Source organism: Drosophila eugracilis, unplaced genomic scaffold (assembly GCF_018153835.1).
Source record: "Drosophila eugracilis isolate 14026-0451.02 unplaced genomic scaffold, ASM1815383v1 contig_2147, whole genome shotgun sequence".
Lineage (NCBI taxonomy): Eukaryota > Metazoa > Arthropoda > Insecta > Diptera > Drosophilidae > Drosophila > Drosophila eugracilis.
Genome location: NW_024573030.1, coordinates 1,335,620 through 1,356,447, shown reverse-complemented (window position 1 = coordinate 1,356,447; position 20,828 = coordinate 1,335,620). Strand labels below are relative to the sequence as shown.

Genomic DNA, 20,828 nt, shown 5'->3' with positions numbered 1-20,828 from the left:
TTTTAATTTTAAATCCTAAACATAAAAATTCCCAACCATTGAATCTTTCAATTATCATTTTACTTTTATATCTATGTTGATCTTTATCATTGTAAAGAACTACCCTATTCGACTTTATTTGTGTTATCTTTTCATAATCTTTCTGTTAACTTTAATTGTCGTTTATACTTAAAAAAAATATATATATATATCTAATATAGTGTTCACATATTGGGGACAGTTAATCTTATTATTAGGGCAAAAAATAACCCACAGTTTGTCTAAGCAAGGTTAATCCTACAAACTGAATTTCATTAGAATAAATTTAAAGGGTGTTACAAAAACTATACTCAACTGAGAGTGAAAAACGATTGTGTGTGTGTGGGGCAGTAAATGGTAAATGGATATTGGGGATGGTTTAGCTTGCCGAGTGCCACATTTAGGCACGCAGGGCCACGAACTGTTGGAACACTTCCAATATGTGTGTGTCCAGGTCGGAGGTGAATAGCAGCGTTTCTAATGTACTGCTGTATTTCTGGACTTGTTCATGATGCTGCATAATAATAATAATAATAATAATCCATGGCTTAGTATAAAGTAAAAACTATAGAGAATGGTTTACTTACCATAAGGAAGACCTGTTGCAGTCGTCCAATTGTCCAGCGATACCAATCCGTATCCGGATCACGGCCATCCGTATCGGAACGCAGCAGATGTTCGGACAGAATCATAATAAATCTCTGGAAGACAATGAGAAACAGACGCTTCTGGTTCACATTCGCCGCTTCCAATTTCTCCTCCATGCGTTCAACAACCTGGTTATGATAAAGCAATCAAATATTATATAAAGACTGTAATGTAACGACTGTAGACTCACCTCTTCGGAGGGTTTGTCTGCATGTGTTATGGGCTTCTTTCTTTTATGCGAAGAATCATCCTCTGAATCGCTAGACGAAGAATCCGCCTTTGCAAGCTTTTCCTTGGCCTCACTCAATTCGGAATCTATAGAAAGAAAATACCTTGGGTTAAATCAAATATTAACAGAGTTTAAAATCTTCAATACTCACTCAGCTTGATCACATGCTTGTTCATTTTCTTAATCGTCAGGTGAAGGATTTCCCAGAGATACATTTTTGTAAATTCTCCGGTCATCTCCTTGGAGAAGATCCACGTGGCCACCGCCGAGCAATCGACAATCTGCAGTTTAAGCAGCTTATCAATAAGGACTACCATCATCTGCTGGTGCGATGACCAGAGCTCGAAGATATTGTGCAGGATGCAGATTTGTGCCTCCTCCGTTTCGGCCAGGGCACGGAAAACCGAATGAAACTTGGAAATGGCAGCAAAGCTGTGTGAAAACGACTTTGAGCCCAAATTCAACAGCGTCTGGACGAATACATCGATCTTCAGAGCATTAAAGCTGCCATCGGACATCTCCTCGCCGCTGTACCCGCTGCTTGGGATGTCCTTTAGGATGTTAACCACCTCCTCGGGTGTGCACTTCTGCCTGATGGCGACTACCAGTTGATGGGCTACTGTTGTTCCCGGTAAATTTGCTGATTTTTTTTTTAAGGGGGAAAAGAGAAGAAAAGAAAGATTCAGTGAGGAAATGATTCAGATAATTTGTTTACATGGTATTGCCTGTAGTTTTTATGGGGTATATTCGTCATTAGATCAAGTAAGAGATTGAAAAAACTTGTTAAATTCAATTCAGTTCTATTTATGAAGACTTCTTAGTACGTTTATAAAAGTCTTTACCTATTATTGCTATCCCTTTCTAATTAAATTTCACTATCCAAACTGCAATATCTTTAGAAGGCAGTTATGATTTTGTTCAAATTCCCAGAATAACTATAAAAGCTAATCAAGATAACTTTTTATAAATCTTTTAAGGATCCATATCTAGTCGATATAGCTTCCCCCCAAAATGCATTAGTCGTTGTTGTCCCTAGTTAGGTGACACTTTCGTTGCAATTCGCATTTCATTGCTTGGTTATGTGGTTCATGGCGTGGAACCAAGCGGCACCACCACTCCATAGCCCCATCGAAATCTGGAATTGTAGACAAGACAACACCATCACCAGCACCGAAATAAATCCACATGAGAGGTGAGCTCTCTGCTCGGTGCGTTACTAATGACGGTTGGTGCGGTGCTCCAGCTCAGCCAAACCAACTAACAAACTGCCTCTGAATTTCGCCCGCCGCCCGCAGACCACAGCTTGCTCCCTCGATTACATTCAGTTTATTGGCACTTACGTCAATTATGTCAAAGTGGAGATCAAGACGGTAAGGGTTTTTCTTTTGGGGGGAGGGAAATGCGGAGTAGCTAATTATGCGGCCATTTGGCAAGCCAATGTAATGGCAAATACGCAATTCATTTTTGCAATCCATTAAAAGGTGGGAATTTCGGATGGATTCCCAACTAACTAATTAACAAGGAATTATCGTATGGATTGTTTTTTTTTTTTTAGTTCTTTTAGTAAAAGTAAATAAAAAAAAACCCAACTTCTTGTTTTTTTGTTATTCTACAAAAACCATTCTATCATCAGCTTTAACCTTTAGTTTATAAAACCCAAGAGCTCCAACGATCTCTAGACAATGTCATTGGTTTGGGAGTTAGCATGTGTCAAGATCATGCAATGGGTTTTGTTTTTTTTTTTGCAGGCAATGGAAAAATTCGCACATATTCTGTGTTCATAATAATAAGAGCTTATATATACGGTTTGTTACCTCCACCCCCCTGCAAACCAAACAACCTCCGCCTATCCATTCCACCGCCTCCAAATAACTTCACTTAATGCCAAAATTAAAGATCTTTTCACGGGAATCTGATTTTCAGCTCAAATTGAGCGTTACCAAAAAAAAAAGAAAAAGGGGAAATACTTTCTTAAGCTCGTATCTATACATACTATATACTAGTACGTTTACGTTACTCTACTGTAGTTCAATGTTGATGGAGTAGATTTATCTTATCTACCAGGTCATCTCTACTTTGGAACAGGAAAGACAGAGAACCCTGGCAAGGTGAAATCGCCATACGGAACCGTCAGAAGAGAATGCCAAGAAAAAAAAATCATAAGAAAAACTGAGGCGGGCGGTATTATCGTCGAAAGGGAAACTCCAGCCAAGCGAATTATAACTCATATCTCAATGGAAATCTAAGGCAAAGTTTGGGCTTAAACGGAGGCTATAGCCAAAATGAAATCAAAATCAAGAAGCACAGAAAGATCTTTAGCATTATAGTTGAATATGTTATACACTATTTAAAGTTTAATAACCAAGAATTTAATTACAGAAAAAGATCTTTACAAAGTATATAACGAAGAGATATTAACAAACTTTTAGAAAATTTATTAGAATTCCTTGCGATTGATTAGAAATTTAAATTCCAGAACTTATGTATGGATCTTTGGGTAAGTAAACATTTAATATATAACCAACTTCCCAGTAATTTTTAAAGACTGCCATTGTCTAGGAGGGTATCCAGCCGTGGTCTACATACACATACACATGCTGGTGGTCCGTCCTCCAACCGAGAGTGTTGCATAAATGCCTCCGATTCCGACAATTTCAGCTGCGACTCCAACTTCTTTGGGCTATGAACTATCCGTACAACCATATGCTATGCAAAAAAGCCAAAACACACATCCACATACATACCTATGTCTGTCGACTGCAGATTGCGCAAAAAAAAAGTCTACGCCGCCGGCGACGCATCGCTTGGCTGCCTCAACGAAAGCAGCTTAGAGCTGGTTAGTTGGTAGATGGATGGTGCTGGCTGATGGTCACAGAAGCTAACGAAGCTACCAAAGCTACAGAAGCTACCCATAGCTCCAGACATCATCGTGGATTATTAGCGAGCGCAACTGGCTGACGCGTTTCAGTCGCATTTTCAAGCGCGCGCTGCTCAAACGCATTTAAAAAAAAAACTCCGCTTACTTACGAGTATTTCGTTTTGCGAATAATTTTTCTTTTTTTTTTTTTTGTGTTAATATTTATTTTTTATGTGCTAGCCTAGACAATGCGGAATATTTGCTGGCTACTTGCTGTTCCCATGGCCATCGTAAGTGAGGAGAAGGCATAGAAAAGTGTCAAAGAAAAAAGGATTTCATTTAAAACGAAGACAATTTTTTAGAATTAAAATTTAACTTTTTCCAATCAAGAAATTCTTGAATTCAAGAATGATTCAAAGTTCTAGTTACTTTCCAAGTCTATTTGGTTTAATGTCCATAATTTTTAGCTGCCCTTGGGCTGTGCCATTGTGGGCACAGGACGGGATTTTCTATTGACACCCAAACATGGACATCAACTGACGGGCAAGCGGATTTTCTACGAGGAGCCGACAGAGGCAAAGGCCCAGAATCAGAGACGGAATCCCTTAGAGCGTCCTTGGGAGCGAACTTTAAAGCATGTCACATATGTGACACTCTTCACGGACTCCGCTGTTGGCGCAGCAGCTGGAAATCTGAGGTAAGTACAGTCTGTATATCCATTTAGCGACCATGGTAAACTTCAAGTTAATACTCGGGTAGCCAGCTGCACGAGTACCATGACTTTCTGCAGACACCGTATGTTCCGGCGGATGCCCAGGGCGGAGCTGCAATTGGAGGAGGAACACCATCCGCACGCTTCGGTGATATTATAACACTGGCCAAGGGCTATTTAGAGCAGCTGCCAGGATCAGGAAATGCATCCTACCGTTTCTTGGAAGGGGGCACGTGCTTCCAACTTAAATGTCCCACCTCGAATCCTAATCAGCGACGGGCTCTATGGCAAGTTCAACGCATTCGCCATCGAGATGGGGATACGGGACGTCACTATCATTACGAGATGAAGTTCAGTGTGACGCCGTTGGACAATAAGGCATGGCAGCCGCATCATCAGATGAGCTATATCCAAAAGGAATCCGACTATCCAGCCAGCTTTGGACGATTGACACACGATCAGGGTTTCGCGCAAAGACGTCAGGATAGAGAGCGATACGCATCAGTGGCGGCTGCTCCAAATGCGGAGCAGTCGCAGGCCACCTTTGTCCATGGTATTTTTCAGCCTGCTCCTTCTCCGCCAAAACTAAACATTGGTGAGTATCTTAAGGGTGCGGTGGGTCAGGGAAGTCCCAAAATCGAAATTTTTCCGGGACTTTTCAATCTGGCACTGCGTCCCAATTATGTGGCACCAACAACCTTTCGTCCAAACTATCCGGTTGCATTGAAATTTGGAACACATTCGGAATTGGAAAGATTTCCTGGTCACAATAGTGATTTGGTTAATGCTGGTCACGTGGCTCCTGGTGAAGTGGCTTCCACGCCGGGTGCAGTGACTCATCATTTTCATCATCATTTCTATGTAGCACCTGGTGCTGGTGAAAATCCGTTGCACCCGGAGCTGGCTTACCGCTTGCCAAGCTCCACACCTCCAGAACTCACCACCCCAGTTAGCAATACAGCATCCAGTTTCTATCCCCACCATCAGACAGTTCAGTTTCCCAACTCCAATTCGGGATCATCCGAGTCTCTAGAGGAACAGGAGCAAGACTTACTGTTGCGTACACCGCAGATTTATGGACAAGCTTCCAAATATCAAACAGCTAAGGTGCCACCATTATTAATATATGCAGGCGGTAGTTCTGGGGATGAGGACAAATCCTTTGTGCAAAGCGAACCGCTAGAGGAGACCGTGTATCGCTATTCCGAACCGGATCCGTTATATATGCACCAGAATCCCATCGATGTGCTGCAGGATAAGCAGCCTCACGAAGAGGATATCGCAGGGGTACAAGACGCAGAGCAAGAAAATTATCAGGAGAGAAACAAGGACAAAAAGCATGGAGATCAACGGCCAGTTAGCAGTTTGGAGCAACCAGAACTGGTTACAACTGTAGCACCTACCACGCCGGCAACTACATCTTCCACCACAACCACTGAAACGACAACCACTGAGAGAACGACACATGTTATTCCCACAACGAGTGCCAGTTTTGTGTCCACCTCGACGCACTTTAGCCCACTGCGCTCCATAAGTAGATATCGAACTACACCTCAAAAAATTACTGCTGGTCGATCGACCACGACAACCACTTCAACCAGTACAGAACCACCGCTGAGCAAATGGGCCAAGCGTCGCAAGGAGCAGGATAGCAAAGCCAAGAGCAGTCATCGACACGAAGCCTTTGTCAGCACCACATCGACCAGCTCTACAACAACTACACAAACACCTCATTCAACAACCACTGTTACAGCAACTCCACCTGCACCACCGCCACCACCCGCTCCACCCAAGGTGGTGGAGGTGCTTACCCAGAAATCGGTCAGTCGATCGGTGAGCATTAAGGTGGGCGAAAATGGCGAGGAGATACCAATCATAGTGGACGACGAGGAGAACGAGGTGAAACCAGTACCAAATAAATAAATACAAAAGAAGAAAATCCTAATCTAAAACCCTAAAAAGATAATCCTATGTGTAAGCTTAGTTGTAAGCAGATCTAATCCCAAAATAAAATCAAGTAATCCGTAAATACAGGGGCCAGACTCACCTGCCTCCTCGTTGGCGTACTTATAGTTTGGCACTGGCGTCATGGGAATCAACTTGGCGTATGTCGTGGGCATCATTTCCGTAATGCGTTGATGATACGAAAGGCTGTAGGAAAATAACTTAGTTAATAGAATACCTAAGGTATTAGAGAATGGAAATGGCAATTGCGTACCGTAGGCACTTCTGTAGCACTTCCTGAATAAACTTTGGTCGCGGATGCTCGCCGTCCAGTAGCAGGCAGCTGTCCCATTCGTCCCAGGACCACGTAAACTTGAAATTGCTCAAATGGTAGGAGAACCAATTAACAAACCGGTCGAAGCAGGACGTGTTCATCGAATCGATACGCATGAACAGGATCTCAGTAGCCTGGGCTAAAACCTGAGGCAGCGTGGCCGGCTGCAGTTTGCATAATTCGATTAGAATTGAGCCATAGCAGATGTCAAGGTAACGTGGCGTTGGCATGTGAAAGAGTTCAGCAAAGATCACCTCGACGATGCAGTATTCCAGCGGGATCTTGTGTTTGAATGGAAAGCTTAGCAATTGAGCGGCGCAATCCTTGCGCTCGTGATGGTATGTTTCAATAATATGATGCAGATGTTCCTCAATTAGGAATCGCTCTATTGAATGGGCACCCGGCAAATTGGGTCCATCGGGGCAATCGGTGTAATCAAACATACGGTAAACCACCCATGGCATAGGGTACTCAAAATTATCTTGATGCGGCGGTGGCACAATTGTGGGCAGATTATGTTGCAGTGCCTCGCAAAGTATCGAATCAAACACAAGGTACGGTCGTGGTATATGCTTTTCCGCCCAATTATCTTGCCGTAATTTTCGTATTTGCGCCCACAAGCAGTCCAAGTACTCCTCCTGTGGATGTGGTGCATCCGAGGACCACACTCTTAGCGCATTATGATGCTTCTTGGACCGTTTGTTCAGATAGACCTCGATCCGTAACAATAGTGACTCCAAAGCAGACTCCTTCTTTTCATAGAGATCACGGCCCACCCAGGGCAACGTGGACAGTACGGCAAAAACAAACCAATCTCGTCGCACCTGTGGAACTGTATCTTCGTTGGAAACATCGATCATGGTGTCAAGCAGCTGGAGAAGACTGGTGGCCGAGATGACGTGGCAGTTGACCAGATCGGCAAGGAAACGCAGCGAATAACGGGCGGCATCCCAGCGACATAGCTTGAGGGATTCCTTGAAGGTCTTTACCATGTGGTCTACGAACTCGCCGCCAAATTTATAGTTCTTAGCATTAAGAAGACCCACTAAAGTTGTGTAAACGGTGCACTTTTCGGGCATTCTCACGGCACAATCGGACAGGATGCGCAGGATCTTCAACCGAAAAGTTCCCAAATCGGCCTCCAGAACAGAAACGAGTCCTTCTAGATTGGACTCAACGGAAGAGGTACTCCGTTCGCCCACTCGCAGGATTAGCGATTCCAAACGATCTTCGATCTCCTGGTTTTCCGACACACGTCTCCGCTTATTTCGCCGGTGATCTGCAATTTATTTTCCCAGTAGAAATCAATACTTTTTTGGAGATTATATCGACTACCACTTACCATATCCCTCATCCTCCGTATCATGTGCTCTTCTGCGGCTCATCTTATCGTGAATTTTGTGCAAAACTTTGGCTTCAATTTCAATTGAGCGTTCTTTAACGCCGGTACCCACAAACACGATGGCGGGGGACGACAAAAAGCTTCTTGAACTGAACTTATCCGGCGATCCTGGTCAGAATATAAATGGCGTTCCCTTCTTTCCAGTTTATACAGTCTTCCGTTGTCAGTGGCAATAACCGTGCCAACTTTCGAAACTTTTTGTGGCAATTTTCACAAAAAAAAACGCGACTTTTTTTTTGCCAGAAACAGTAGAGGTGCACCGTCAGTGACTAGCGTACTTATCGATTACACCTATCGATAGGCGCCAGCTTCATGGCGGTCCAACTGTTATTTTTATTTCTATGTAACAGTGATATATACATACAATTTTAATAAGTTCTTAATTTAGTTCTTTTTAATAAACTCAGTTTGTTTTAAAATGTAGATATATCGTTTAAGAACTGTTGCCATATGTAAAACAACAGTGTGACCGTTTCACTATGCCGACAACAGATCCAGTCTGGATTCCGGAAATGTTAAGATAGCAGAAACTTTAACAAGCTATATCGAAAAGTGCATTTAATCCAAGATGAAGTGGTCGTACTTTTTGCCACTGTGCCTTAGCCTGGTGTTTATGCCTCGGCCCCTCGAAACCTTTGAACCCATAACGATGGGTGCCCTTGGATTGGGTGCCTTAGGAATTGGCACTTACTTTAAAGAACATACGATTTGCAAGATTATGGAATGCTGCGACGACCGGAGCATACCGGCGAGGGTACAAGGTTAGTTATCTTTATCTATGTACAGATGAATGTTAAAACTAATTATTAAAAATTGGTATTCCCCGACAGAGTTGAAATCCTCTCTCCAAAATACCCTCTTTGGCCAGCACCTTGCGATTCAGCATATCATTCCAGCCTTAAATGCCCACTTAAACGGATATAGAAAGTCTAGAAAACCGTTGGTCATCAGCTTCCATGGCCAACCCGGAACGGGAAAAAACTTTGTTGCTGATCAGATTGCCAAAGCCTTATATTTGGAGGGTTCTAAGTCCAAGTTTGTGGTCAAATATTTGGGACAGGCGGACTTCCCACGAGCAGATTTAATTGATCGTTACAAGGCAGAGATCAATTTGAAGGTTCGTGGCCAATTGCAGTTATGCCCAAGATCGTTGTTCATATTCGATGAGGTGGACAAAATGCCCAGTGGGGTCTTTGATACGCTCACATCGTTGGTGGACTACAATGCCTTTGTCGATGGCACGGATAACACCCAAGCCATTTTTATCTTTCTGTCAAATACGGCAGGCAATCATATAGCTGATCACCTGGGTAAAATGATGAATGGTGGCAAACTTCGTGAGGAATCACGCCTGAGTGATTTTGAGGCATTGTTGAAGAAGGCCGCCTACAATCTAGATGGCGGTATGAAGAGGACCACCATGATCGAGTCCCACGTAATTGACCATTTCATTCCTTTTCTTCCCATGGAGAAGGTGCACGTTATTCAGTGCCTGGAGGCAGAGTTCAGTAGATGGAATCGAAATCCCGATAACAAAATCATCAATGATATCATTACCAATTCCATAAGTTTCGATCGCATTCATGGTTTATTTGCGGTCACGGGTTGCAAGACACTGGAGAAGAAGGTCGCCATGGCCATTAATTAAGCAAGTTTCAGCTATAAGCTGAATGTGGTCATCATGGGCAATATGTAAGAAACCCTGCCACTAACTGATGGCTTTTAACATTTTGTTTTGTATTTTAAAAATATATTTACGAATAAAGTAAAATGTTCATTTATCTACCATGGATTTAGCCATTTGAGGCGGGCATCTTTGCGCAGCAAATCGGTATCCAGTCGATTCGGCTGGTCATCGTAATCCTGACGAGCTTCCAGACGAGTTTCTATGGGTCCCAGGTCCTTTGTCACCAAACACTCGCCATTCTCCTTCAGTATCGTATGCCGAACATCCTGGGCAGTGGGTTCTCCATAGGGAAAGGTCACCGGTGTCACCTTAACCAGATGCTTGATCTTCCATAGACGGGCATTGTTCTCTGGTATGTTTTTGACTACCGTAAAGTCGCTTTGTTTACCATCGAGTCCCAGGTCCTTAAGAATGCGCTTTTCCCAGTAGGGATTACCCTTCACCGGCTTAATTCGTTGCACCCGGAATAGTTTCGCCGGCTCTACTGGTGGATCCTGGTGATTTGAAGTCCTACAATTGATATTAATAAACGTCGAGTGTAAGGTGTTTTAAATTATAAAACCCTTACCTTGGATAGTATGTTATACCCTCGAATTTCTGACCATTCTTGTACAGAAATTTCTTGTTATGCTTTCCATAGCTGCGCACCGACCATGTGGTGCTCCTCAATGGAGCGAGCAGCTTACCGATGTTCATTCTAATTTATTATTCTTATTATTTGCAGAAAAATGCAAGAGATAAATGAAAATAGTAGCGAGGTAGTTACGAAATATAATAACAAGAAAAGTATCGTATTTTACCGCCTATCGATGGGCAGCACTGGATAGTGCTGTTAGGCGCAGAAATGTTAACCGATTGCTGTTACTTAACAGACCTGTTTAACCGATTGCAGTTTAAATTTTTAGGCGCCAAAATTAAAAGTACAAAAGTAAAGAAAGTATTATTTTTTTTTAAATATATTTCTTTTTTTTTTTTTAGAAAACAAACTGAATCTACAGTAACTCACTGTATGTAAGTTAAACTGTAGTTTTATATAGAAATAAAAATGTTATGACAGCATATTGGGGATGATTTCTGTGATGAAAAGGAGGCGGTCTTCTGGTCGAAATCAGCGCCATTTTGTCAACTACAATTGGCGCATCTTCAACGAGGGTGGATTATTCGGTATTGGTGGATACTCTTAAAAAAAAATCATAGGGTTGATTTGGAAATTCGAGTATAAAGGAAGCTGCAGCTTCTCGACCGGAAGTCAGTCCTATCTGCGTGTCCTTTGGGCGAGCAGCCAAACTCAATTGATAAAAAGGATATCTTCAAGTTATCTCAAGGATCTTGGTATACTCTGCACCTGGGATACTTGTAAGTTCAAGTTTATAGGTGCTTTTCTATACAAAAAAAAAAAAGTTTTTAAAGTGCCTTGAAACAAAATTTCTTATAAATAAAAAATCTATTAAATTGTTACTCCTAAAATGCAAGTCAATATTATATAATACTAATTATAAAATATATAAGAAAAGGTATTAAGTGTTAAATTAACAACAAGAATTAATATTTAAATGAGTCACTGTCATTATCAGTGCCTTTTGACCTAAGCACCAGAGTTTAAAATTCTCTGGGAACTAAAGTGACACCCCCGATGGGTCATTTTCTGCTAGTTTCTTAAACTAAATCAGATTTCTATTCATACGTGAGACATTATCTCGTCCTTCTCTTCTAATTTTATGACAATCAAAGCCCCAGAGAGCAATGGTCACGTCTTTGACTTGATGCAATTCGTGAGACTTTTCCGGGAAAAACCCATTATAAATACCGCTGGAATATGAAAAAGGGGTTTCCCTTAGATTTTGCGTTGGTTTGCCAACTCCCGCGGGCAAATAAACGTGCCGATTGTTTAGCTATTTGTGTAGGTGTGAAAATATGCTTCGAATAAACAATAAACAAAATAAATACAATGTGAACAATAAAAACAAATGAAAATAATAGAAAACGCAAACAGAATGTGGCTGAAAGGGGTGTGCCATACACACACACACGTTCACACACGTTCACACCCTTCATCACAAATGTCCACAAATGAACCATAAATAATGCAAGTGGAAAACCCTTTGGTTTAAGGCCTTAAGGGTTACGTTTTCCGCAGTATCTATAATTATATATCTTTAAAATTAATTCAATATTTTCTATACTTGACTTCCTAGTAACAGTATAATAGTTTCGAGAAACTAAACACTTTCCTTATTGCATTTTCCAGGTATTAAAAACAGGTCAAGCAGATTGAAACCCAGCCAGAAGATGGTCTATGACATGACCCATATGACGGCCGGACCGCCTCAAAGTATTTCTCTGAGTCGCTATTACCTGCCCGATGAGGATGAGATGGTGGGGCCAAATAATCCGCATTTGGTTAGCGAAGATTATGCCGCCAGTACGACATTGGATATTGATAAGCGTTTCCAGGCGAGAATGGCCTGTGAAACGGCTGCCCAACCGGCACCGCCGCCACCGCCCACACCGGCACCAAGACGTCGGACAACGCCCATTGCCCATCTGGATCCATCGGAATTGGTGGGCTTGTCGCGTGAGGAGAGACGTCGCCGGAGAAGGGCTACTCTTAAATATCGAACAGCCCATGCAACAAGGGAAAGGATACGTGTTGAGGCCTTCAATGTCTCCTTTGCTGAGTTGCGTAAATTGTTGCCCACTTTGCCGCCAGATAAGAAACTGTCCAAGATCGAGATCCTTAAGCTGGCCATCTGTTACATTGCTTATTTAAATCATGTGCTGGAGACGCCCTGAGACAGCGCCGGCGCCTCCAGCTTCGCCACCAGTTGCCTCTTCAACGAGGCCAATTTCTTCGCTCCCCCGTAGGAGGTGGGGGAGCGGTAATACTCTTGGTTCACAGGGCGTGGCTAGGCTAGGCTAGGAAGCCATCTGAAAGTTATCTAAAGCCAAGCAAAGCCAAAATGCTCGTCTAACTACAAGTTTAACCAGAGGTTAGTGAACTGAATTTGCAGGAAAGGATTCATTGACTTAACTAATCTGTAAACTGCAATGCATAGCCAACTTATGGTTATAATTTATAACAAATAGTTATGGTTGTTCTTCAAAAGTCGGCTGAAGAAACACATATACATATATAGTTTTTTCCTATAATCTATATTTCTATTATTTAACCGCTGGATGGTAAAACTAAAAAGTTATTGTTAAAAAACCAACTGGATTCGTGTATGTGGGGTTTAAATATTTGTTTTTGTTCCTAATTTTGTTTTCCAAACTTAAAAACGCTTAACCAAAGGTTTAATTTTCTTAAGATGTCCAAAGATTGTAAAGATTTTCCATCTTTCTGTTAAGCTAAACACATTCTGAACAGAAATTTGGTATCTGATTTAGTTTAATGTAAATTTAGTTCTTTAATATTACTTAACTTTGGCTTAATCAGCACTAACAGAGCCTAAGAGATAAACTAACCAGAAGCTTAGTGTTAACTATATACTAACTATAATATAGAATATCTTAAAACTCTACAGATTTCATGTATCATGTATCATATAAAAGCAAATATTTTGAGAAGCTCAAAAATAAAGCTTAGTCTATAGGTTATAGCCAAATAATCTTAAACCTTAAGACAAATTTTTTTGCCTAGCTCTTAAGTCGTGATATTTGTTTATAAACTCTAACTAAACTGTGTGTGTGTGTGTGTGTGTTAGTCAGTTAAAAAATAAATATACATATTAAATAGTAAATTTCCTGTGCTGTACTTTTTTGCCTTAACATCTTTGAGGGAAAACTCCCCCCGTTGACTTTTGGACCACAGCTGCTGTGGCTGAGTTTTCCATTTGTTTGGACGTTTCGCTTGGAAAAGCCAGATGCTAACCAACGTACCAACGTATATTCCCACAAAAACAGGCGTGTCCTTCAAGCAAAGCTCCGCCTCTTTTTTAAACAAACAAAAAAAACAGAGTCACGTCTGCCTTTATTTTCAGACTCTCTTTTTGTTTAAAAAAAAAATTCAGATTTTAAGGAAGAAGAAAGAAATACAAATTCGAAATCCCAAATTTAAGAATGGCCTTTAATTTTAGCGCCCAGCAGGTGAGCTATGAAACACCCTGTATTCGTGGGAGGCTGTATTCAGTATCCCCATAAATAATGTCCTAATTTGGTTGGTATGGGTTACGCTATATATATATATATATATATATTCGCAACGAGAATAACAATAATAACAACAACGTGGCAATGGCAACCAATTGGATTCTTGGCTATCCCTTTCTAACTTGATAAGCAAGAAGCTTGCATTCCGTCAGTCTGCAGTTTGTCTCTGTCTGGGTGCTGCTATTTTTATGGGTGTGGGTGTACAGACGTCTCTATAAACAAAAACAACGGCCAGGCGACAAAAATGTATAGTTTAAATTATGTTACTAATGGTAAATTATGTACTTTTAAACTATATGGGAAAGCTTACAGAGGTTTGCCATATAGTTTAAGTACATCATTTCTCTGTTCTTTTCTGGGAAAGCTTACAGAGTTTAGGTTCATCATTTTTACTTATCTTCTTAATAATTTTCAAAAACTTAATGTTCATTTACAAATCTTAAACTTTAGTTCCACATTTCTATATCTTTTCAAAAAACTAATAGCAATAAGAACTTAAGAAAAACCTTTTGAAAATTTGTCGCCTTTTTTGGGGCTTTTGTTTTTGACATGACGTACGCATCCCGTAACCGTTACCGTTTCAACCTGCTTTGATTTCTACACCTCACCACCCCTCCCCCTGACCTGTGCACATTTGCAAATAGCGACAGTTAAAGTTTATTTACTTGGTAACGGTAACTTTGGACCAGGCCAATATGCCTTTTGGCCCCCTTCGATTGCCACGCAACTGGATCCAGAGTTATTTCCCATATACACACACAATAGCAAAGGAATCGGTTAACGGAAGAGGTGAAGGAATTTCGAAATATTAAGATATATCATAAAATATATATCAAGATATATCCAATATCCAACATGTTGGCCTTTAATGGCTTTCCAATTGGTCAAGAGGACAGCTGTTAGCGAAATTGATTGAAGGTAAAAGGAGGAGGAGGAGTAACAGGAGCAGGAGCACGAGCAGAAGCATACAGAGGATACGGAACTTTATACCAAAGGACATTCAGCGGTAGAGCGTGAAATTAGCTTAAGTGTTTGTCGCCTCGACCCCAGGACATAAAGGACCAAACGAACCAGCAGGACTTTTACCACCCGTAAGTCCATGGCTACAAGTGCAGCAGAAGAAGGAGAAGCACCTTATAGAGCCCAAGCCAAAGCCCAGCCATCCCATCCCATCCCATCCCATCCATTCATCCTTGCACGTGTTTACCAACTAGCTTTTTGACTGTCTAATCCTGTGGATGCGAGGAATGCAAGGACACCATGTGATAAATTGCACCCCAGAGGGTTGCCATAAAAATCATCGCTTCGCTTTAGAGGGGTGACCTCTGGATAAGGGGTGCAAACTATCTATCTATCTATCTATCTATACCATCCTATCCTAACAGATACTATGGAACAATCTTAATCACAAAACCCATCCATCCATCTGGACGCGTGAGTGAGTGAGTGTGTTGTAATCGTGGGTGTTGCGTTAAACGCCAGCCTCTTTTGTTGCTAATTGAGTTTAAAATCAATTTGTATTTTTCACGCTGGAATTTGTTCGAGTGTAATTGCCGTGTAAATTTAATTACAGCGACAACATTGAGTTGATGTGGTAATGTTGGTGACCACGCAGGCACGCGCTGCATGAACGTGTGTCCTTTGTCACTCCCCCTTTGTACACAACCATACACCCACACTCACCCATCGATCAAGGTCTCAATCAAGTGCTGACAACAACCCAGTTTTCCCAAGTATCGAGTTACCAGCCGTTGGTCCATTTGCATTCCTTAATTGAAATCCGTCCGCGTGGGAAGACATCTCATCTCAGCTCATCTGCAGAGGTCTTTCAAGTTTCTATTTCCTTGGAAATATTATAAACTTTATAGATTTTACTTAAAAAGAAAGAAATTTTAGTTCTTTCCTCTAATAATATTTTCAAATTCCAACCACGTCTAACTTTTCATCTAAACTTTCTTTATGTTTCCTTTTCAAACTACTTTTTAACCATTATCTAATATTCTATTAATGATGGTAAATAATTTTCATAAATTTCAGGCATATTGTTTTGCTATATTCCTATACCTGTTTAATCGGTAATCCTTCTGATAAATGATCTAGGCTTAAAGATCAGAGTCTCGTTTTTTAAACACAACTGGCCGGCCGTAGCTTTCGAAAGGCAAACACAAACAAGGAATTAAGTGGCATTAGACAAACGCCTTTCTACACATGTTCCGGCATAGAGATTACGCCGTGTAATTGGCCCCACCTCCCGCCTACTTTATCCAGAGGGTTGCTTCTGGTTTTGAGGATTCAGGGTGGGCTTTTTTTTTATCAATTGGTTTGTTTGCCCGTGGACCATAAATAAGGGAATTACTCGAGACGAGACTTCGTTTTCCTAACAGGTGTCTATCGAGTCCTGCTTAATCCTGCCTTTAACCCTGCCTCCTTTTTAACCATATCCTGGGTTTTAATTTATATATAGTTTATCCTTCTGTTTATTGCAGTTTGAGAACCGATTTGAGTCGAAACGTCTACAAAATTGGGAATATCCACGATTTTCCCCACCCCGTCCACGTGGACTCAAAAAAAACGCCAAGGTCGTAGCCTCCAGCAACGGGCACCTGCTTCCCGGAATTCAAAAGTAAGTGTCACAAACTAATTGGGAAAATGTATCTGAAGAAATATAATATATATATTTGAATATGAGCCAATAATGATTTGAATGTGGAATGTCATACCTCTCTAAGCTCGTAATTTGATTTCCAACAAAACTGCGCCTTCGCACCTTGAAAAGTAACAATTTTGCTCTACAAAAAGTTTAACGAATGATGAGGAAAGTTTGTTTCGGTCGTTAGCTTTACAAAACTGTCTTTATCTTAACTGTGCCTCTTGTTTTATCTAAGTTATGGACATAAACCCGTTAGAAAAGATCGCTTCTTCTGTCAGAACTTAAAATCCTGATTTTTGCTCCAAAACATTCAGAATTCTTCCCACAACAAAGTCAAAAATAATCCCAGTATAGAATGTCATACATCGATGAACTCGTCATTAAAATTCCAACAAAACTGCATTCACAGTTTAAAATGTGAAATTTTAACCATTTTTCGAAAAAAAAGACGATGTTAGCCCTTATCGAATATGCAAAATTCGGTTTCTTCTTATTTCCTCTTTAGAGTCACAGTATTATTCCCATAACTAAGCTAATAGTAGTCTAAATCTGGAAGGGCATGCCTCGTTAGATTGGTTATTAAATTCCTAACAAAACTGCATTCACAGCTAATCCTAATATTTATCCATTTTCGCAAAATATGACGATGTTACACCTTATCAAAAAAGAGACTTGATTTATCCCCATTTCACCCCAAAAATGGGCAGTACTTAGCTCATAACTAAGCCAATAATGGTCCAAATATAGAATGTATTACCTCGTTGAACTCGTAATTAAATGCCCAACAAAGTTGCATTCACACCTAAAAATTTAAAAAAATTTCCCAATTTTCTCGAAAAGGAAAAGGAACCCCTTAACAAAAAAGCGAGATTTGACTTAACGATAGAGATCGTTTGTTTTGATGGATTATTATATATCCAAGCCCCTAAAAAGTGTTTCCGATATATATATACTTTAATTTTTATGATTATTCTGTTAATATTTCGAAAACATAATCCCCAGGGAAGGCAACTCCTTTGGCCAATATCTTGGAACGTACGAACTTCCAAGGCGAATAACTCGCAGTTTTTGTGCCCACTACGATGCCTGTCTGAGTGGGCGATACAAGTTCGTCGGATATCCGCGTGACCTTTGCAGTTGCCAGCGGGAAAATCGAAGGGCATTGGCCTGCGATAATCGTACGACCTTGGGCCAGGAGGGGGATCCCTATTGGATGCGACAGAGGTGTCAGACCAAGTGTGAGGGTCTCCAGCAGATCACGGATCTAAACGATAAGAGCCAGCGCTGCAAACGCGCCAAGTGCCTAGTGGTGGTGAGTCGGAATCGGGGTCACCATTTATCTCAACTTCTTAAGTATACCCAGAAAAAGGATTATTCATGTTTGGCAAAGTTGAAAAGTAATCACTTCTGTAGTTTGCTGCCTTTTTTAGGGTATACTTCTGGCTTTTACACAGCCCTGCACTTTCACTTGCACACCTGCACATATTCCTAGGTCCCAAGAACCGTGAAGATGCCATTGAAATCATCCAAGGTGACCTGTGTGGCCATCGAAAAAAGACGCCGGAAACGCACTGTTACCGCATTTTCTAAAACTCGACCTGCCATGCATGCCAATGAATCCACGGCCTCCTATGAAGCTCGCCATAAACCGAATCCACCTCCGGAGAAGGCGGCGACAACTCCCAGTAAGCCCAAGGATAAGCCAAAGGATAAGGGCAAGGAAAAGGTAAAGGAAAAGGAGAAAGAGAAAGCAAAGGACAAAAGCAAAGAAAAGGAGAAGGACCGCAAGGCAGCCAAAAGCCATTCGTAATATTCTGGAGTCTATTCAACTTTGGAAAATCAAAATAAAATTTTATAGCTTCATTTGATATTAATTTTTGAGTATAGTCAAGCACTAGCATCCCCATAAATCATGACATAACTTAACCGAAGGTTAACTCACATTCACATTCACTAAACCTCAGGTTAGGACCATTGTATTATACATAACTCATACCATCATTCTCGTCTTCATCTCATCCTATCATCTCGCTATGCTCCGCTAAATGTAACAAGTGAACCTGAAAGCCTACTCCATCCATCCATCCAACTATGTCGCAAACAGCCTTACCGGAACTCAGCTACACGCCTGGGGATTTGACGGAGCCGCAGTACCGACTACCCTCACATCAGCAGCTTCTTGACCAGAAGTGGGATAACTCGGATAATCTTCAATTAAGTCGCCTCACTTTGGACACGAGAGATACGCAACCCATTAAGTATCGAGAGCAACTTGGTTCGGCGGCGGGGCGTCAATTTCCCGCCTTGGCAGCGGCACAAAATCGCTATACAGATCATTTGGAGCGAAACAGTGAACTAAGCTTAAACGCTTTTGATCCTGGCAAGGATTTAATCTCTCTACCCACGGTGGGTGTACGAAACTTGGACTCCGATCCGGATTTAATCAAGAAAATGCCACTGCACTCGATCACAGAGAAGCCCAATGAGCGATGTCCATCGCCGGTGGTTCCGGCTTACGCTAACTTCGAGCTGGCCAAACGGATGCATCAAGATAATCTAGATCATCAGCCGCTGCCCGATTGTGTGGCTGATTTGGCCATTCGGCGGGCTCAAATATCCGGTGGTCATGCGGGACTCGCTCTGGACATCGATCCCATTGCCACCGGTGTGGGTGTTAAGACCCACAATGCTGGACCCACTCATTGCACTAAAATGAAAGTCTTCCGACCGAAAACCGGTGGTGGCATTGTGCCCAGAGCTTTGGGCAATGGCGATCCATTTCGTGGTGTTGGCTCGGCACCGGCCAAGAAAATGGGTCCCATGGATTTGGCCATTTGCTGGGACTTTAAGCCAGCCAATCCAGCAGATGAGCCACGTCTGGCCAGGCATATAGATGGCTCCAATGACTCGGCTGGTCCGGCTGTTTTCACTTGCGTGAAAACACCGCGCGAAGAGCAATCCTCGGATTTGGGCAGATCTGCTGGGGTCTTCACCAGTACACTTGGTGAAGCGGATTTCTTTGACAAGGATATACTAAGGAAGAGAACGGACTTCGGTGGAGCTCGTTTGGATCGCGAAGATCCGTGTGCCTGTGACTATTCACCGCCAACTAGGCAAAGAGCACGCAGTGTCTCCCGGGATTCCAGTGCCTCGCATTGCAGGCGAGGATCTGGCATTGGAGGCGGAAATGGTGGCGTAAGTTTTGGCAACTTGGCTGAGTTACCAGGACGCGGAATGCCCGATCGACTGGCCAAGCAATATCAATCGTCACCTCTACTGGGCGATAAGGCATATCAGGCCTTGCGGGAGAAATATCTGGGACCAGATTCTGGACAAGATTGTTCAGGCATGGAGTGTAGGCCAACGGGAGGACCTCCGTGCAAGCGAGATGTTCTACTGCGGCGCCCAGCACGTCGTCTTTGCCATAAGGTTGCCCCAGCTCCGCGTTGCTGTCCACCATCGTTCGGTGGCCATGGACATGGTCATTGCCTGACCAGCAAGGCAGCCTTTCGAGCCGGAGTACCCAAGCACAATGCTTCTGGGGATTTTGTGGGCATAGAACCGGGTTGTGGAGGTGGTGGTGGAGGAAGGGTATTGGTAGTGCCACGTCCCCGACAGCCATATTCGAAAAAGAACTACGATATCGAAACCCTAGTGCCGCCATTCCAAAGTCAAGCCGGCGGAGCTGGACAGGGAGGCTATCCAGAGCACTGGCGTTTGGCCAGTGTCTATCAGCATGCCTACAAACCGATCGATCAGCGAAGGCGACCTCTCCTTCAAACTGTCTATAAATAGATCTATGTAGAAAACCGAAACTTAAACCAAAAAATTTAGTGCACAAAAATAGGGAAAATGTTTGTCCGTAAAGAGTTGTCCGTTCAAGAGAATAGTTCTTAAAAAAATAAAAATAAACTACTTCTTATAGTTAAGCTTATTATAGGAAATGAATAAAAAGTAAAGCTAATTAAAATATTTTATAAGAAAATATAAAATTAAAACTGTTAATTGAGGGAAAGTAATCAAAATTTAACTTGATACAAAAATTGTTACCTACTGAAATCTACAAAGCTATAGAATCAAAGAAATTCCTAAGAATATTAAATCTAAAACTCAAAACAGTTAAATATCTGATATTCTTCACATATATGTATGAAATATTAATTTTATGTTTAAGAAAAAATATCTGTAAACACAAATT

General features: G+C 41.8%; 7 protein-coding genes across 7 annotated transcripts; 5 read left to right on the top strand and 2 right to left on the bottom strand.

Annotated features, from left to right (window-relative positions):
* Window positions 1-57: 57 nt before the first annotated feature.
* LOC108110316 (nuclear cap-binding protein subunit 1) lies at window positions 58-8,419 on the bottom strand. The gene is made up of 7 exons (XM_017219329.2): window positions 8,085-8,419; window positions 6,683-8,021; window positions 6,512-6,615; window positions 1,047-1,535; window positions 857-981; window positions 606-794; window positions 58-532 (listed from the first exon to the last, which is right to left on the bottom strand). Exons 1-7 carry the CDS (start codon window positions 8,125-8,127, stop codon window positions 419-421), a joined length of 2,403 nt encoding a protein of 800 aa, XP_017074818.1. The 5' UTR covers window positions 8,128-8,419; the 3' UTR covers window positions 58-418.
* Window positions 4,001-6,504, top strand: LOC108110273. The gene is made up of 3 exons (XM_017219260.1): window positions 4,001-4,042; window positions 4,220-4,449; window positions 4,512-6,504. Exons 1-3 carry the CDS (start codon window positions 4,001-4,003, stop codon window positions 6,385-6,387), a joined length of 2,148 nt encoding a protein of 715 aa, XP_017074749.1. The 3' UTR covers window positions 6,388-6,504.
* Window positions 8,420-8,627: 208 nt separating the features above from the next.
* On the top strand, window positions 8,628-9,925 carry LOC108110317 (torsin-like protein). Its single transcript, XM_017219330.2, has 2 exons — window positions 8,628-8,905; window positions 8,975-9,925. The coding sequence occupies exons 1-2, from the start codon at window positions 8,713-8,715 to the stop codon at window positions 9,790-9,792; spliced, it is 1,011 nt and encodes a 336-aa protein (XP_017074819.1). The 5' UTR covers window positions 8,628-8,712; the 3' UTR covers window positions 9,793-9,925.
* On the bottom strand, window positions 9,873-10,615 carry LOC108110319 (39S ribosomal protein L30, mitochondrial). Its single transcript, XM_017219336.1, has 2 exons — window positions 10,400-10,615; window positions 9,873-10,341 (listed from the first exon to the last, which is right to left on the bottom strand). The coding sequence occupies exons 1-2, from the start codon at window positions 10,525-10,527 to the stop codon at window positions 9,927-9,929; spliced, it is 543 nt and encodes a 180-aa protein (XP_017074825.1). The 5' UTR covers window positions 10,528-10,615; the 3' UTR covers window positions 9,873-9,926.
* Window positions 10,616-11,013: 398 nt separating this feature from the next.
* On the top strand, window positions 11,014-13,516 carry LOC108110289 (helix-loop-helix protein 1). The gene is made up of 2 exons (XM_017219285.1): window positions 11,014-11,187; window positions 12,080-13,516. The coding sequence occupies exon 2, from the start codon at window positions 12,121-12,123 to the stop codon at window positions 12,622-12,624; it is 504 nt and encodes a 167-aa protein (XP_017074774.1). The 5' UTR covers window positions 11,014-11,187; window positions 12,080-12,120; the 3' UTR covers window positions 12,625-13,516.
* A 290-nt stretch (window positions 13,517-13,806) lies between these two features.
* LOC108110286 (protein Flattop homolog) lies at window positions 13,807-18,673 on the top strand. Its single transcript, XM_017219281.1, has 4 exons — window positions 13,807-13,917; window positions 16,467-16,603; window positions 17,633-17,942; window positions 18,123-18,673. Exons 1-4 carry the CDS (start codon window positions 13,891-13,893, stop codon window positions 18,438-18,440), a joined length of 792 nt encoding a protein of 263 aa, XP_017074770.1. The 5' UTR covers window positions 13,807-13,890; the 3' UTR covers window positions 18,441-18,673.
* A 21-nt stretch (window positions 18,674-18,694) lies between these two features.
* On the top strand, window positions 18,695-20,425 carry LOC108110285. Its single transcript, XM_017219280.1, has one exon. The coding sequence runs from the start codon at window positions 18,722-18,724 to the stop codon at window positions 20,423-20,425; it is 1,704 nt and encodes a 567-aa protein (XP_017074769.1). The 5' UTR covers window positions 18,695-18,721.
* The last annotated feature ends 403 nt before the right edge of the window (window positions 20,426-20,828 follow it).